The sequence below is a fragment of the Tursiops truncatus genome, chromosome 3 (assembly GCF_011762595.2).
Source record: "Tursiops truncatus isolate mTurTru1 chromosome 3, mTurTru1.mat.Y, whole genome shotgun sequence".
Taxonomy (NCBI): Eukaryota; Metazoa; Chordata; class Mammalia; order Artiodactyla; family Delphinidae; genus Tursiops; species Tursiops truncatus.
The window spans coordinates 63526953-63545993 of NC_047036.1; the positions used below are offsets into that span (position 1 = coordinate 63526953).

The 19041-nt window shown below is 37.4% G+C and overlaps 1 protein-coding gene across 2 annotated transcripts in view; it reads left to right on the forward strand.

The window, feature by feature from the left end:
* Positions 1 to 19041, forward strand: part of FAM151B (family with sequence similarity 151 member B) — a 32513-nt gene that overhangs the window by 552 nt on the left and 12920 nt on the right. For both annotated transcript variants that reach the window (XR_002175294.3, XM_019929758.3), the window contains exons 2-4: positions 8016 to 8141; positions 14107 to 14272; positions 18676 to 18893. Coding sequence is in view for 1 of the 2 variants with exons in the window: in XM_019929758.3 (XP_019785317.2) it covers positions 8016 to 8141; positions 14107 to 14272; positions 18676 to 18893 (510 nt within the window). In the remaining variant the exon portion in view is untranslated. The remainder of the gene's footprint in view (positions 1 to 8015; positions 8142 to 14106; positions 14273 to 18675; positions 18894 to 19041) is intronic.

Here is a 19041-nt window from a genome sequence, read left to right on the forward strand (position 1 = left end):
GCACTCCTTCCTTGTCTGGATCTCGTGATCCGCGTTCTCTATGTTCTCCCAGAATCAAGCGGCCTAGAGCCTTGGTTCCCGGCGTGGGCGGTAAAGAAAAGCTTTTGGTGTGGCAAAGAATGGCAAGAATATTCTGACATTTTGTAAAGGAGTTTTTTTGTTTGTTTGTTTGTTTTAAGAGCAGTTTTAGGTTCCTGGGAATATTGAGCGGAAGACACGGTGATTCTCCATATACCCATACCTGACATACGCATAACTTCCCCATATCAGCCTTCCCCACCAGAGTGGTACTTTTGTTACAATTGTGAGCCTACACTGATGCATCGTAATTACCCAAAGTCCATACTTTACATTAGGGTTCACTCTTGGTGGTGTACGGTCTGTGGGTTTAGACAAATGTATAATGAATGACACGTTCCATGGTAGGGTATCATACAAAACAGTTTCACCATCCTAAAAATCCTTTGTGCTCCACCGACTTATCCTTCTCCCCCCAACCCCTGACAAACCACTGATCTTTTTACTGTCTCCATAGTTTTGTTTTTTGCAGAATGTCATGTTGTTGGAATTAAACAGTATGTAGCCTTTTCATATTGGCTCTTTTTCACTTAGTAATATGCGTTTAAGCTTTCCTCGTGTCTTTTCGTGGCTTGAGAGCTCATTCCGTTTTAGAGAGCAATAATATTCTGTTGTCTTGGTGTACCACGGTTTATCCATTTACCTACTGAAGGATATCTTGGTTGCTTACAAGTTTCAACAATTATAAATAAAGCTGCTATAAACATAAGTGTGCAGGTTTTTGTATGGACATAAGTTTTCAACTCCTTTGAGTAAATATCAAGGTGTATGATTGGCGGATTGTATGGTAGGAGTATGTTTAATTTTGTAAGGAACTGCCAAGCTCTCTTTTAAAGTGGCTGTACCATTAGGCTTCCCTGGTGGCGCAGTGGTTGAAAGTCCGCCCGCCAATGCAGGGGACACGGCTTCGTGCCCCGGTCCGGGAGGAGCCCACGTGCCGCGGAGCGGCTGGGCCCGTGAGCCAAGGCCGCTGAGCCTGTGCGTCCGGAGCCTGTGCTCCGCAACGGGAGAGGCCACAACAGTGAGAGGCCTGCGTACCGCAAAAAAAAAAAAAAAAGTGGCTGTAGCATTTTGCATTCCCACCCACAATGAATGAGAATTCCTGTTAGTCCACATCCTCACCAGCATTTGATATATCAGTGTTCCGGATTTTGGCCATTTTAATAGGTGTGTAGTTATACCCTGTTGTTTTAATGTGTGTTTTTCTGATGACATGGATGTGGAGCACCTTTTCATATACTTGCCATCCGTCTATCTTCTTTGGTAAAGTGTCTGTTAAGGTCTTTCGTCCATTTTTTAATGGGGTTGTTTTCTTATTGTTGAGTTTTAAGAGTTCTTTATATATTTAGGATAATAGTCCTTTATCATATGTGTCTTTTGCAAATATTTTCTCCCAGTCTGTGGCTTGTCTTTTCATTCTCTTGATGTTACCTTTTGCAGAGCAGAAGTTTTTCATTTGAATGAAGCCTAGCTTATCCATTATTTCTTTCATGGATGGTGCCTTTTGTGTGTATCTAAAAGGTCATTGCTGTGATGTGACCGTAGATACAAAAATCTACAAAGGTCATGTAGATTTTCTCCTATATTATCTTCTAGGAGTTTTATCATTTTGTATTTTACACTTAGGTCTATGATCCATATTGAGTTAATTTTTGTGAAAGTATGACGTCTGTGTCTAGATTCCTTTTCTGCATGTGAACGTCCAGTTGTTCCAGCACCATTTGTTGAAAAAGCTGTCTTTGTTCCACAGTATTGCCTTTGTTCCTTCATCAAAGATCAGTTAACTCTATTTATGTGGATCTATTTTGGGACTCTCTGTTCTGTTCCATTGATCTATTAGTCTATTCTTTTCACCAAAACCACACTATCTTAATTACTGTAGCTTTATAGTAAGTTTTGATGTTGGGTAGAGTCATCACTTCATTCTTCTTCAATATTATGTTGACTATTCTGGGTTTTTCCCCTCCACATACACTTTAGAATCAGTTAGTTGATATCCACAAAATAACTTGGTGGGATTTTGATTGGGATTGCTTGAATCTATAGATCAAGTTGGGAAGAACTAACATCTTGACAATATTGAGTCTTCCTATCCATGAACATGGACTATCTCTCCATTTATTTAGTTCTTTGATTTCATTTATCAGAGTAGTTGTCCTCATGTTGATCTTGTACATATTTTGTTAGGTTTATACCTAAGTATTTTGGTTTTGTGGGTTTAATGTAAATGGTATTGTGTTTTCATTTCAAATTTCACGTTCATTGCTGGTAAATAGGAAAGCAATTGACTCTTGTGTATTAAACTTGAATCCTTCAACCTTGCTATAATCACTTGTTAATTCCAGGAGTTTTTGTGTTGATTCTTTTGGATTATCTGCATAGACAACCATATCTTTGTGAACAAAGCAGTTCATTTCTTCTTCCCAGTATGTACACCTTTTATTTCTTTTTGTTGTCTTAGTGCATTAGCTGGTACTTCCAGTATAATGTTGAAAAGGAGTGGCGAGGAGGGAGGAGTATTACTTTTTGAGATCTTGGTTGAAATGAAAGGAATGTGACATTTACCTGACCCATAATTTCAGCAGATGAAATAAGGAATAGTTTGAGCAGTCCTATTCCTCTTTGGCAATTGGGTGAGGATGAGGATAGGAGATGTAGACAAAGTGATGTGGCCAAGCATTATTCCAGCTTTTTCTTATGCAGCCTTTAGAAACTGGTAATTAGTGTGTCTCTGTTGTTTGACCCCAGAGTTAGAGGTGTTTTTTTCTTTCACTTTTTTAAAATTGAAGTATAGTTGATTACGGTGTTGTGCCAATCTTTGCTGCATGGCAAAGTGACTCATTTATACACATATATACATTCTTTTTTTATATTCTTTTCCATTATGGTTTATCCCAGGAGACTGCATATAGTTCCCTGTGCTATGCAGTAGGACCTTGTTGTTTATCCATTCTAAATGTAATAGTTTGCATCTACCAACCCCAAACTCCCAGTCCATCCCTCTCCCTCCCCGCTTCCCCCTTGGCAACCACAAGTCTGATCTCTATGTCTGAGTCTGTTTCTGTTTTGTAGATAGGATCATTTGTGCCATATTTTAGATTCCATGTATAAATGATGTCATATGGTATTTGTCTTTCTTTTTCTGACTTACTTCATTTAGTGTGGTAATCTCTAGTTGCATTCATGTTGCTGCAAATGGCATTATTTCATTCTTTTTTTAAAAAATAAATTTATTTATTTTTAATTTTATTTTATTTTTGGCTGCTCTGGTCTTTGCTGCTGCACACAGGCTTTCTCTAGTTGCGACCAGCAGGGGCCACTCTTTGTTGCAGTGCACGGGCTTCTCAGTGCAGTGGGTTCTCCTGCTGTGGAGCATGGGCTCCAGGCGCATGGGCTTCAGTAGTTGTGGTACAAAGGCCCAGTAGTTGTGGCTCGCAGGCTCTAGAGCACAGGCTCAGTAGTTGTGGCACATGGGCTTAGCTGCTCCACGGCATGTGGGATCTTCCCGGACCGGGGCTCGAACCCATGTCCTGTGCATTGGCAGGCAGATTCTTAACCACTGCGCCACCAGGGAAGCCCTATTTTGTTCTTTTTTATGGCTGAGTAGTATTCCATTGTATACATGTACCACATCTTTATCCATTCATCTGTCAATGGACATTTAGGTTGTTTCCATGTCTTGGCTATTGTAAATAGTGCTGCTATGAACATAGGTGTGCATGTATCTTTTTGAGTTATAGTTTTGTCTGGGTATATGCCCAGGAGTGGGATTGCTGGATCATGTAGTAATTCTGTTCTTAGTTTTCTGAGGAACCTCCATAGTGCTGCACCAACTTATATTCCCACCAACAGTGTAAGAGGGTTCCCTTTTCTCTATACCCTCTCCAGCACTTGTTATCTGTAGACTTTTAATGATGTCCATTCTGACTGGTGTGAGGTGGTACCTCATTGTAGTTTTGATTTGCATTTCTCTAATAATTAGTAGCGTTGAGCATCTTTTCATGTAAGTACTGGCAATCTGTATGTCTTCTTTGGAGAAATGTCTATTAACGTCTTCTGCCCATTTTTTGATTGGGTTGTTCATTGTTTTGTTGTTGAGTTGTATGAGCTTTTTGTATATTTTGGATATTAAGCCCTTGTCAGTCGCATCATTTGCAAATATTTTCTCCCATTCCGTGGGTTGTCTTTTCACTTTTTTGTTATGGTTTCCTTTGCTGTGCAAAACAGTTAGAGGGGTTTTAAGCCAGGCAGTTCTACTCCAGAAGGTTACAGTATCTTTTACATAAACATAAGTAGTCACATCAGACAGTTTTGGTAATACATTCTTTTTTCAGTTTAAATTTTTTCCTGATTGTAAACATAATACGTGCTCATTATAGAACATTTATACAGTAAAGTATATTGAAATAGGAAAACAATACATAGTGCCCATATTCAGAGGTACCATTAGTTAACTTTTTGGTATATTTTCTGACAATCCTGACTTTTAAGAAAATATAGGGAATTCCCTGGTGGTCCAGTGATTAGGACTCTGCACTTCCCCTGCAGGAAGCCTGGGTTTGATCCCTGGTGGGGGAACTAAGATCCCATAAGCCGTGTGACATGGCCAAAAAAAAAAAAAAAAACCATATAGTTAAGATTGTAGTATACGTGCTACCATATACTGTCTTCTCATTTTTGTTCTTCTCCCACTTTGTTTTTAAACATACAAACTAGTTTTTTAGAGCATTAGTTTTTAGTGGCTTAGAACAACACAAATTTATTATCTTATAATTCAGGCGGCCCGAAGTCTGAAATGGGTCTAGCTAAAAATCAGTGTCAGCATGGCTGCATTCCTTCTAGAGGCTCTAGGGGAGAATCAGTGTCCTTGCCTTTTACTATCCTCTAGAGACTGCTTGAATTCCTTGGCTCATGGTCTCATCCTCCATTTTCAAAGCCAGCAGTTGCTGGTCATGTCTTTCTCACATTGCATCACACCGACACTGACTCTCCTGCCTTCTCTTTCACTGACAAGGATCTTATAAGATGTTTAATGTGATTAAATTAGGCTCACCTGGATAATCTAAGATCAGCGTCAACTGATTAGCAACTTTAATTGCACATGTAACTTTATTTCGCCCTTGCTGTGTAACAACATATTCACAGTTCACAGATTAGGATATAGACATCGTTGTGGGGGAAGGGATCATTATTCTTCCTACTGCAGTACCTATACATACTGTTCTCCACCTTGCTTTTTTCTCGCTTAACATATCTTTGAGATTATTCTATATTACACATATGGATCTGCCTCATTCTTACTAATGGCTGCATTGTGTTCCATTGCATGGATATACCATAATTTATTTAGTGAATTCATTGTTGCTGAATATTTAGGTTATTTTCACTCTTTTGCTGTTACAAGCAATGCTGCAATAAATATCCTTATATCAAATGTGTCATTTCCTACATATTACAAACATATCTGTCAATGGGATAAGTTTATGAAAGTGGAATTTCTGGGTCAAAGGGAGGATGTATTTTTCTTTTTTTTTTTACTTTTTTTTTAACTTTTTAAAAATCTTTATCGAGATATAATTTGTATACCATACAATTCACTCATTTCAGGCATAGAATTCATTGGTTTTTAGTATATTCAGAGCTGTGTAACCATCACCACTATCAATTTCAGAGCAATTTCATCACCACAGAAAGATGTAAAAATTAGGGGAGGTCACATATAGGAACTCTCTAGTTTTTGCTCAGTTTTTTCTATAAACCTGAAACTGCTCCCACTAAAAGTCTTAATTTTTAAAAATTACAAGTAATTTTGCCTTTCTCCTGGCCCTATTTTCAGAATAACAGTTTACTTAAAATAGTGATAATACCCTAGATTATAGGTAATTAGAGTCTGAAATTCTGTGTATATGAAAAGATATATACAGTTGTGGCTAAGTGTAAGGTACAGTTTCACCCATTAACTGGGCAAGGAGAACTTTTTGCTTCAAATGTTTTTAATTTCTGGAATCGTGGTATTTTATTATTAATCTGCAAGTTACCCTTATAAAAATTTTGAATCCAGTGTGTTTAGTTGGAAGGTGTCAAGGATACATCTAGCATGTGCTATTAACTAACATTTAGTTTTTTTATGGTAACATGCATGATTACCATTTCTGTGAGATTTTTGGCATATCTCAAAAACTTCATGTTTAACAGCCACATCAATTACATATTTTATCATGAGGATATACTGTGATTTACTTTTTCCCATTGTTGGACATTTCCGTTTTAAGCCAGTAGTTACTGTACCTTTTTAAGATGCCTAAGTTAAACATGTAAAAAATGATGGCCATGTGTTTTCATCTGAGTCTGAAAGGTCTGTGACTCTCTTGCTTATGCTGAAAAGGGGCATGTGTTTTGTATAGGAGACTGCTTGGATAGTGGATGCTACAGCTAACTGTTTAGTTTCTTTATTCTGTAGCCCAATATGCAGAGTGGTTACTGAGTTCCATGCATGTTACTTAGAAGTTATTTTCATATGCCCCTCCATTCTCTTATCAAATTTTACTTTCTCTCAATGTCTTATCATCAGTTTATGATGGCCATTTTTAGGTTTTTAACTGTTGTTAGGTAGAATTAATAAACAAATAATTAAACGGAAGATATAATCTCATGCATAGGGAATTTGCAGCCATTTGGTAGCCACTTAAATGTTTAAACCAGTGAACAAGAATTGGCGGGGTAAGATTATAGATACCTCTTTCACTGTTTTTCAGTCTTTTATCCTTCTTATTTTGCGATATGGCATAATATGGAGTAGAACTGATTCAAGTATTTTAGTCTTGGTTAACTCACATTTTAATGCCTAATTAAGAAAAAAATCTGGGGCTTCCCTGGTGGCGCAGTGGTTGAGAGTCCGCCTGCCGATGCAGGGGACGCGGGTTTGTGCCCCGGTCCGGGAAGATCCCACATGCCGCGGAGCGGCTGGGCCCGTGAGCCATGGCCGCTGAGCCTGCGCGTCCGGAGCCTGTGCTCCGCAAAGGGAGAGGCCACAACAGTGAGAGGCCCGCGTACCGAAAGGGACACGGGTCCGAGCCCTGGTCTGGGAGGATCCCACATGCCGCGGAGCAACTAGGCCCGTGAGCCCCAATTACTGAGCCTGCGCGTCTGGAGCCTGTGCTCCGCAACAAGAAAGGCCGCGATAGTGAGGAGCCCGCGCACCGCGATGAAGAGTGGCCCCCCGCTTGCCACAACTAGAGAAAGCCCTCGCACAGAAACGAAGACCCAACGCAGCCAACAATAAATAAATAATTTAAAAAAAAGAAAAGAAAAAAGTCTGGTCTGCCAAAAACTAGTCGATAGTTATGGGAATTACATATATTTGTACATGCTAGATAAATCTATAAGTACTAACTCAGAATTTACTTAGTCACTCATGTAAGTGTTGTTGACATTTATAATTTGAAGGTGAATATGCTTAAATGTGTAATTTAAGATTCTAAATGTTTAATATAAATATAGAATGGAGCCTCAGGTGGAGAAGACAATTAAGTTCTACAAAATTTAGAAGTTTTTTTTAACATAGAATTGGCTTTATATACACTTTACTTATTTATGGGGCCAGGATTGGAGAAGATACCATGTGAAAATTCCTGCTTTAAAATATCTGCTTCTTACCAGTTTTTTTTTTTCTTCCTACATATTTCCTCACAGTTCTGAGGTTCAGACTCTCCTATATGTTTACTAATTATTACTTACATCATAAATAGCCTATTTATATATAAATATATATTTTTATACTTGCCATATCTTCATACTTGTTCTTAATTTTTAAAAATCTTATATTTTCCCAGTTTTATTACTTTATTTTTCTCTATCAATATATGCTGTGCCCTTTTTTTATTAAAAAAAATTTACCCTATAAAAACTTCTTTTTACTATAAATGCTGTTATTTTAGGATCTTGGAGTGAAAACATACTGGAATATTTTCTCAGAAATAACCAGATCACAACAGAAGATGGCGCCCAGATCATCTGGTATCATGCGGCTAACCACAAGGTGCAAGTGAATGAGGCACTGAGAAGTAAGTCATTAGTTACTTGTATTTACATTAGATTATAGATGAAGTCAACTCTTTTTAAAAAAAATATCTGGTCATATTTGCAGGTGCCAGAGACTTAGATGATTCAAGTGTAAATTCTTGGCTAACATAAACATTTTTGTAAAAGATCTCATTTTATTTACAAAATGAACAAGTTTCCATAATGGAAGAATTTTCTCATTTTCCAGAAGTGATTTACCGTTTCTATGCCTTATTTAAAACTCTCATATGTTATTACATTTGCTTATATATTGTAGTGATTTAGGTAAAATTTTTAAGGTCAGGTTGTATGTCGTACATACATATTTTTGTGTCTTTCACAGTGTACTAAGGAGAAGCTCAATAAATAGTTGTTGAATGAAGTCATTGAATACTAATTTATAATGCCTTGGGCAATATTTATGCCTAGGCCAGAAACCAAGCCTTTTGGTTTACTAGCTCCATCTGTAATCAGATGATTACTATAGCAGTTTAGTTAGCCTTTTGCTATGAAAAGGCTAACTAAACTGTTGGCTGCAGCAGCTTAGGAGAATGAAAGCAAATCACCAGAGGGGTAGGGCACCCCTTGAAGTGCCCTGTTCCAACAGGAAGAATTCCTTGTAACCTTGTGTTTTATTGTAAAAATTTACACATTTTTTGCATCTTAGTTATGTGTCTGGGTAATGTATCTAAATATGTGTTTCTTTTATTGTAAAGATACTCTTTTAAATTGCTTTTCTTTGTTCCTCAAAGGGAAGAACCTTGTCTTCTAATATCCCTAATACCTAAAACAGTGCCTACCACATAGTAACCAAACAGTGATTATTTAATAAATAAATTTTAGCAAAAGCAATGCTTCAGGAAGATGTTGATTAGTGGCTGCCTGGAGCTGATAGGAATAGGGACTAGAGAGTAAATGCTAATGGGTACAGCGTTTCTTTCTGGGGTGACAGAATTTTTCTGGAATTAGCTGGTGGTGGTGATGGTTGCACAACTTTCTGAATATTCTGCAAACCATTGAATGGTACACTTTATTTTATTTATTTATTCGTTTGCATTGGGTCTTAATTGCTGCACATGAGCTTTCTCTAGTTGCAGACTTTCTCATTATGGTGGCTTCTCTTGTTGCGGATCATGGGCTCTAGGCACGTGGTCTTCAGTAGTTGTGGCTCACGGGCTCTAGAGCACAGGCTCAGTAGTTGTGGCGCACGGGCATAGTTGCTTCGTGGCATGTGGGGTCTTCCCGGACCAGGGCTCGAACCCGTGTCCGCTGCATTGGCAGGCGGATTCTTAACCACTGTGCCACCAGGGAAGCCCTGAATGGTACACTTTAAAAGGATGATGTTATAGTATGTGAATTATATATCAATTTTTTTAAATGGATAAAAGGTAGGAATAATACAGCTGTTATGTACAGACAATATGGTTGCGTATATAGTAAATCAAAAAGATTCTACAGATAAATGGTTATAATTCATAGGTTAATTTAGACAATCTGTCTTTTTTGACAGTATAAAATCAAAACAAAATAAATTTTATTTCTATATAACAACTAAAAATTTGGAAAAAATCTTACAAATTTACAATTTGTAATAGTAAATGCGGAAGCCTCATCCCTAGAAATAATTTAATTAACTATGGATCATTTACTTTTAGCCAAGTTTTAAAAATGACTTATGGCAAGTCATCTCCAGTTGCTGGAAGTCTGATGTTGATCTGGGAATTTTTTGTAGGTTACTTAGTTTTCAGATAATATCCTCTTTACCTTCTCTTAGGCAACAAGAGCCCCAAGTTTTATAGTTTGGGGGATGTTTTTCATCCAGTCCCTTTTCTCAGCTCTGGCTAGTCTTGCAATTTCTTTCTAGTCCAAAGGAAAGAAAACAGATTCCTGGAGACATGTATTTCATTGGTTTATCTTATTTCTCCCAGAATACTTAAATTTAGTACAACTGTTATTAATGAAGCTGTTTCTATTTTGATTAACATGTGATACTGGATTTTCAACAATGTCTATGTTTAAAAAAAACAAAGTACAGGAGGAACAATGTAAGAGTGTCATTTGGTGTTGCATTGTCAACACATCCGACCTCAGAATAGTCAAAATTGTTTAAAAAAGTTATTACATGTAATGTAATTTTTTTTGTTATAACATTTCTGCATGTAGATTTTTAAAATATATATATTAAAAGAAATGCTGGTTAAAAAATTGAAATCATCAAGTCTTTTTGAGAATAAAAAATGTAGTTTTTAAAAAAAGGCTTTGTAACATATTTAGGAAAAGTGTGACTATAGTCATCAACTAAATGTATTAAAAAATATAATAAATTGCTGCATTAGAGCATGTAAACAGTATAGGCAAGATAGATAAGTTTAACTTCATTTCTATAAACATATTTCTTTGAGTTTTGTTTTGAGTGTGAGTAGCAACTATTTGGGATTTTCTTGTGCAGAAAATCAGAAAAAACAAAGCTGTTTTCTACTGTCTGGCTCTTGTCACAAGCTGGGGCTCCTGTGGTTGGAGTGATAATCTTGATGTGCAGACTTCCTCATCTGGCTCTCCCTGAGTTGGAAAATATGGTGACCAGGCAGTCTCCCAAAGGAGAAGCATTCCCTGACCTTCAAAAGGCTTCTGCCCAAGGACCAGGGGTGGGAGAACAGGGAGAGAGGCTGGACAGCTCACAAACATGTCTCCAGGCCAGGCCTCCCTCTCTTCTGTATTAGTCTATCCAACTGCTTAGTTGGTGTTTTCACTTAGAGAGTTCTCATGCATCACAAATTTAAATTATTCAAAATGAAATTCTTAATTATGTCTACTAACCTGTACTTCCTATGATTTTTGCTATCTCAGTAAATGGCACCATAATCCACATAGATTCTTTTGTTTGTTTGTTTGTTTGTTTTTGGCCACACCACGCATCTCGCGGGATCTTAGTTCCTTGGCCAGGGCCCACGGCAGTGAAAGTGCCAAGTCCTAACCACTGGAATGCCAGGGAATTCCCCATGTATTCTTAAGCCAGAAATCTGGGAATCATCTATTCTATGTTTTCTTTATTTCTTGCATCTGCTCTATTATCCAGACATTATAATTCTATTCCAAAATATATTTTGAATTAGTCCACATCTGTCCATCTCTGTTGTCATCATCCTAGTTCAAGCCACCATGATCTCTTACCCCTACTGCTTAGCTTCCATTCTTATTCTTTTTTTTTTTTTTTTTCATTCTTATTCTTAAAAGAGACCTTCAGGAACATAATTTACATGGGACCTGAGACTCCTTGTCACTGCCATTTAGTGATTTTTTTTTTCTATTCATGGGAAAGGAATGGAGTTAATAAATAGAGACACTGACTATTACTGTTAAGGAATTCCAAGGCCTATATGCTCCTTTACAACTGCATTGATAGAGAAGATGGAATGCCTACATATATTGTGCTAAGTACCACTTTATTGAGAAGTCATGTTTGCTTAATTTTTATGAAATTAGAAGCTTGACCTATTGCATCTCAAATATAACTCTAACTTTTTTTGAGAAACTGCAAGCTTTTCTGAAGCAGCTGCACCTTCTTACATTCCCACCAACAGACTGGATGAGGTTTCTAATCTCCCCATGTCCTTGTCAACACTTGTTATTGTCTTTTTCATTATAGTCTTCCTCGTACTTGTGAATTGGTATCTCATTGTAGTTTAGATTTGCATTTCCCTGAAGGTTAATGATGTTGAGCATCTCTTCATACGCTTATTGGAAAATGGCTTATATATGCAGCTGGGTAGCTTTTTCAGCCTATTTCCTGCCTATAGAAATTTGAGAGTTCATAGGCTTCTTTTCGTTTTGAACTGTCTCTCTCTTTTTTTTTTTTTTTAGGTCCAAGTGGATACAGCTCTATTAAAAATGTACTAGTCTTTCTATATATCAAATTATAAACCATCCCTTTAATCAGAAACCTTATTGCTGGATCTCTTTGGGGTAGGCCTCTCTCTACTTGGTCTGCTAGTTAGGGTGCTATGGGATAACACCCTTAAGATTCTATAATGTTCTTTTGTCTAGCTATGTGGGTACCCAAGGCATCATCTTTCTGAAGTCTTAGTAAAGGGTCTTGTAGCTGTATCCTTGGTTTGGTCCTGATCCCGAGGCCATGGTTTACTAACAGCATCCTGGATTTGACTTTTGACCTGAGGCTTTCTCCTACTTTGAGAATCTCCTGCCAGCTGGAAAGAATGGTTTTATTTTCTAACTCAGCACAAGTCCTGAGTTGGAAATATTTCCTCTCTATGCTGCTTAAAATGTAAATAGTTAATTATTTAACTCAGCTCTTTCTTCCCATTCTTTATCATAGGAGCTAAAAGAAACTCCGTTGGCATTTTCAACATTCTGCCTGGAAACTTCCTTAGCCAAATCCACAAATTGACTAGGCACCCTCTCTATCTTCCACCAGTTGCTACAAGTGCCAACGTTATCAAAAGTTTCACCACTACGTGAAAAGAATTTCCTCACTGCTCTTCTAACTTGCTTTAACAGTGCCTTTCTAGAATCTGCTGGATCCCAAAACCAGTGTCACAGGTTTCAGGTTTTTGTTATGGCAGGGCCCCACTTCCAGGTAGCTATTTCTGTTTGTTTTCTGTTGCTGTGTAATAAACTACCCCCAAAACTTTGTGGCTTAAAATGACAGTGATTTATCATTTTTCATGATTTTGTGGGTCAGCTAGTGGTTCTTCTGTTCCATGTGGTATAGATTGGGAGCACTCGTGTTGCTGCATTTGGCTGGGAGCTCAGCTGGGCCTAGAAATTCTAAAATGGCCTCACTCACATGTCAGAGACCTTCATGCTGTCTGTCGGGCAGGAGGTCTTAGTTTTCTTCCATGAGGCTTCTCTCTCTCCATGTGGTTTCTGAGTCTTCAGTAGTCTTACCTGAACTTCTTTACATGGTAGCTGGCTTTCAAGAGGATGAAAGCAGAAGCTGCCAGGCCTTTTAAGGGCTTGGCTTAGAACTGAGAGTTTTACTTCCACTACCTTCCACTGGTCAAAGCAAGTCACAAAACCGGCCCAGACTCAAGGGGAGGAGAAAGAGATGAGGAGAGAGGCACATACATATGGGAGGAATTGTTGTCAGCCATCTTTGGAGTTAGTCTATCAGAGCCTGCTAAGCACACTCACACTAAGTGACTGGTGAAGCTCTTTACCCATTCCAGGGATGTGTGCTTTTAAATAGTAGCCAAGCTTTAGGTCAAGGAACTGAATCTATAACATACAATTTCAAATAAAGACACAGACTTACTAGAGAATGGACTTGAGGCTATGGGGAGGGGGAAGGGTAAAGGGTGACAAAGCGATAAAGAGGCATGGACGTATATACACTACCAAACGGAAGGTAGATAGCTAGTGGGAAGCAGCCGCATAGCACAGGGAGATCAGCTCGGTGCTTTGTGACCGCCTGGAGGGGTGGGATAGGGAGGGTGGGAGGGAGGGAGACGCAAGCGGGAAGAGATATGGGAACATATGTGTATATATAACTGATTCATTTTGTTGTGAAGCTGAAACTAACATACCATTGTAAAGCAATTATACTCCAATAAAGATGTTTAAAAAAAAAAACATAAACAATAAACATCTGTAGTTTCTAATTTGAGGAGTTAGAAGATAAAAGTACTATTTTTGTTCTCAGAAGAGTCAACAAATACTTATTAAGCCTCCCTTTGTATTCTCACTTTGCCATATACTGGGAAGAAATTAAATATTAGGACAACAGCTTGAGTGTGACCTAGGCAAAGGTATTGCACTCCTCACTGCCTGTTTGCTCACGTGTAACAAATAAGTGCAACATGTAAGGCTTGACATAGTACCTGGCACTTAGTCTTTTACTCAGGAAATTTTATTTTCTTTCCTTTTATCTTCCTCAAAAGGATACTGAATATGCCATCTCTTACAGTCCCTATTTTATTAGCATTAATGTAAGTTCTTTTATCTGGACAGGTACTGCTCATATGATAGAGGCTGATGTCATTTTTCCAAGTGCTGGATCAGAACATGGCCAACCAATCATGGCTCATCCTCCTGAAACAAACAGTGATAATACTTTACAGGAATGGCTGGCTGAAGTTATAAAAAGCAATAAAGGCATCAAACTGGATTTTAAGAGGTATTTGTACAAACATGTTCAGTCTCCTAGTTGTTATAGAATAACAATATGGAAAAAAAATCAGTAACTTCATATATCTGTGCCTGACTAAATAACTTTATACTTTATCTAAACTGAAAATGGAATTGCAAGCTAGTATGTTTCAGGAATGGACCAAAGACACACTGAGTTGTTTGCTAAAATTGTTTCTTGGGAACCCTTTAAGGCTAAAATTAAGTTAATTTTTATATAGGAAGTTATCCTAAGTGACCATTGTAATAGTAGAACGGTAAATTTAAAATACCACTTTCATTAAAAAGTAGTTCGAGAGAGAGATTTGGCAGTAGTTGGGGTAGCTAATGCGTTTCCTACTTGATTTGTGTTATTATATTTTTGGAAGGGGAATTACCTAGAATTCTTTAATAATTGAAATGTTTCTTAAAAATAATATTTCGGAAACATTGATAATGAAGAGAGCAAGATTAAGTGTTGTTTCCTTCCCTGTGGCTATCACGGAAAATTTTACTTCTGTGGTATTTTGGCAGTATAAAAATTAGGGGGAAAGCCAGGAATTTATTGTGACACCATAAAAGCTCACCATAAGGCCCATGAAGGCAACTGCTATGAAAATCTAGGATGTGTGGTAATCCTGCCTTATCTTGGAACAATATTTTTAAATTGAATTATCTCAAGAAATTAATAAGGATTTGGAGCTCTTACAGGGTTTTTAAGATTACTCTAATCAGTTGTTGCGGGCCTGAGTGTACCAGTCAACCTCTTTACACTGTTGGTGAATGAAAGCTGTTTCAAGATCTTAAAGCTTTTAGAGGGGTGAACGGTCCCACTCCATTTTCTTGACAAAGAAACTTAGTCCTAGAGAGGTTAAATGACAATAGCTAAGCTTGAGAGCTGAGCTAGGACCAGATCCCAGGTTTCCTGGAGCCAGTCCAGTGTTCTCTGTACTGTGAAATAAAGCATTTAATCATTAGTGCTTGGTGAGCTGAATTTTAGAGCTCCTTGTCTTTTCATGTGCTCAGTTTTTTTTTTTTTTTTTGATGTTTACTATTGCCCGTAGACTTGCTCTCTGTAATATATTCTTTTTTAAAAATAATTTATTTATTTTATTTATTTTTGGCTGTGTTGGGCCTTTGTTGCTGCACACATACTTTCTCTAGTTGTGGCGAGCAGGGGCCACTCTTCCCTGCAGTGCATGGGCTTCTCATTGCGGTGGCTTCTCTTGTTGCAGAGCATTGGCTCTAGGTACTCGGGCTTCAGTAGTTGCAGCACGTGGGCTTAATAGTTGTGGTGCATGGGCTTAGTTGCTCTGCGGCATGTGGGATCTTCCTGGACCAGGACTCAAACCCATGTCCCCTGCATTGGCAGATGGATTCCCAACCACTGCGCCACCAGCGAAGCCCCTGTAATATATTCTTTGGCTCCTCACCAGTCAGACCAGCTCCTTCATTCCTAAATGCTAGCAGCTACCACTGAAAGGCTGTGCCATTAAAAAAGAGTTTTGGTCATAACATATTTGAAGGGGAATGAATTTAACTAACAATTATATAAGCACTTACTGTGTGTCAGACACTGTTCTAAGAGCATTAAATGTGTAAATTCATTTAGTCTTCATAACAATCCTAAGAAGTAGGTTATTCCTATTCTCATTTTCCAGATGAAGGAACAGAGGCAGAGAGGGGTAAGTAGCCTGCTTGTGGTCACGTAATCAGTAGGAGAGCTGCCAGCCTGGCTGAAGAGTTCACATTCTGAACCGGAACTCTGCACTACGTCTGTAAGAGTAGCTGAATGATCTAATAGTCAAATTTTAATAGTTCTTGTTTTGTGCCTCTGAGTTATTTTGTTTGTATACACGCAATAACTAAGTAATATACGATGATTTAAAATTTTTATCTGGAATTTTACCTTAGAATGTAATTTTAAATGGTTTATTATCATTTTAAGTATGATTTTTATTTTGTTAGCCCCAATTTCTAAACGAAGTTAACAGGAAAATAGGTACTGAGAAGTTTGACTTACCAAGTAACTTTTTAGAAAAAAAATCTATCCTATAAGAGCTAAGTTTATATCTTCCCTGGAATTTCCTAAATAAGTACTACCAAAAAGAAATTTTAGGTAGTATACTGATCAGGACCATCCTCTTCAAATGATCATTTTGGCAAACCTTTTGTCAGTTCTTTATGGGAAACTTAATACTAATACATGTAAGGATTGAGAATGATATCCACGGATATTTTAAATTAGAATTACATGGAATTTATAGATTAGTTGGGAACGAAGTGTAATTTTGCAATATTTATAATATTGAGTCTTCCAGGCTAGGAACATAGTATGTTATTCTTCGTAGTAAGCATTGTATCTTGCTCTTAGGCAAAGTTCATCCTCAGTCTTTTTTTTTTTTTCCAAAAATGTTATGGCTTTTCCTCCACATTTACTCTTCCAGAGGAATTTTATTAATTATTTTGTAAAGCTCCAGAAAATTAAAACTACAACAAAAAGTTGATTTCTTCTTAGTAAAGTTTTGTGGTTTTCTTAATATAGGTTTTGTTTTTCTTATTTAAGTTTCTGGTAAGGGAAAATGACATTACTATAGTCTATATTAGTGATAATTAAAATATTTACATATAAAACAGAATATGTACATTAAATTCTTATTTCATTATGTTCTGTGTCTTAGCTCTGTATGTCTAACTGTGCAGTGTTTTGCATGTAGTAGACACTTAATACATGCTGGTGGAATTTCAGTTTGGGAGAGAACATGCTGAGACTAGATATTATCAGATGGCGAACCATTGTTAAACAGCCTGATGTCAGCTTACTAAATTGAGAAAGCATAAGAAGCTTCCTCCTAAACGTAAACTGGAAATTAGTGTTTAACCCAACCTCCACAGACACCAGATTTCTTAAGAAATAAGAATACTTTCTGGAAAAGGAGAGGAGACATGCGTGGATTAGTTCAAGGTTACCTCCCACTCCACCCATGAAGAGCAGAGCCCCACGGGGACTTGGCTGCTGCTGTGGGACTTGCAGTCAAACAAGCTTTAGAGTCATAGATACAAGTGGTTTGCTACTAAAAATGGGGGAATTTTGTAGGAAGTACAGCTGGCCAGATCTCAGAATTGTGGTTTTTAACACGGCATGGATACCATTCAAGGCAGAAAGCATTTGAGACAGAGAAATGACAGCATCTAAACTAGAGTCTGTAAGGTCTAGCATTAGAGTTTATCAATCCACTAAAATCTAGGGCCTCCATTTCAGGGGCATAAGAGTGAGAAAAAAAGCAGTTTATTACATGGGAGCAGAGTGAAAGAGTGGCTGGTTTCCTCTGGTTTTAGTGAACAGTATCCTTGCTCACTAATAAATATGACCCTATAAATAATGAAGTTATCAGTTTCTGCTCTTAAAGTAGGAGGCCCAAAAGGAGTGAGGTGAAGAGTGGTAGAAGCATAGGCAGAAGGACTCCATTCCATTAAGAAGAAAAATGGAAAGGTGAGGAGAGGGGCTGAATGTTCTCGCTTCCAGTATCCGTCTCCCAGATTCTTAGCCTCCCATCGCTGTATTCACTAAAAGCTATTTTCTTAGAAATGAACATAGGCCTTAAAGGTTCAGAAGACATTCAGAATTATAAGTAGCGTAGCTTTCCAATAAAGTTTGTGTGTGTATTTTTAATCAGTAAACATTATGTAGGCTGATTAAAATCTTATTGTTTCAAGATATATGTGTCCGTTAGAAAAGATGTAGGGAAGTAAAAAGACTGAAGCTGCTTTTTAGTTTAAAAGTAACTAAAATATAGTTGTCTCTTGTTTCCAGGAAAGGTGTTTACAATAAAGGAAAAAATGAAGTTTATAAAAGCTTTAAGGAAATGTTATAATTTTACACTTGGCAATCATTTTTAGAAATGTGTTTATGTGTCCAGACTCACACAAGTATGCATGAAGGAAAAGAAGCCCTTTTCTCCAAGGTCATGAGCAGGTATTAGAGACATGGGGCCTGAGTGCACTTTGGGTATTTTCATAAACTTGAATTTGCAGGTTATGAGTGTATTTAATTTTTAAATCTTATTTATACATTCTCTGATGAGTGAATGTTTGTGTCTTTTCATAAATTGTTTTTATACTGAGTGAGCCTAATACAGAGTTTTGAAACCTCTGTCTACATGTAGTGTCATTATTCATACATTTATAGACCCTTTTAGGTACCTTCATGAATAGTAAGTATAAATCAACATTTTAAGATATGGCACATGTTAGCTTTCCCTTCTAGTGCTATCTGCTCTGTGATTTTGTTTAATTCAAGCATTATGGTATCATACTTTTATTATGAATTTGACAATATTAAAGCCAGCAGTCTAAAAGAACTTTTTACTTTTACTTTAGGAATATATCTTATTGACAACAAATTGTTTTTAGTCTGGCAGCTGTAGAACCATCCATGATGCTCTTGGAAAATGTGAAGAGGCATCTGAAGCGTCCAGTGTGGATTAATGCTGATATTCTTCCTGGTCCAAATGGAAATAGCAGAGTAGTGGATGCAAAACCTTTTATAGACACTGTGACATCCTTCTTTCCAGATGTGACATTTTCCCTAGGTTGGACAACAGATTGGCATCCTGAGAAAGTCAATGAAGGTGATAATTTTCTAAATGTATTCCTTTTTGGTCAAATTAAAATATACTCAAATATAAAAATAATACCTTTAATACAAAACCAAAAACACATTCTGCAAAATCTAAGAGCCTAATGGAGAGGAAGGTCTGGCCCTAAAGGTGTGTGTAT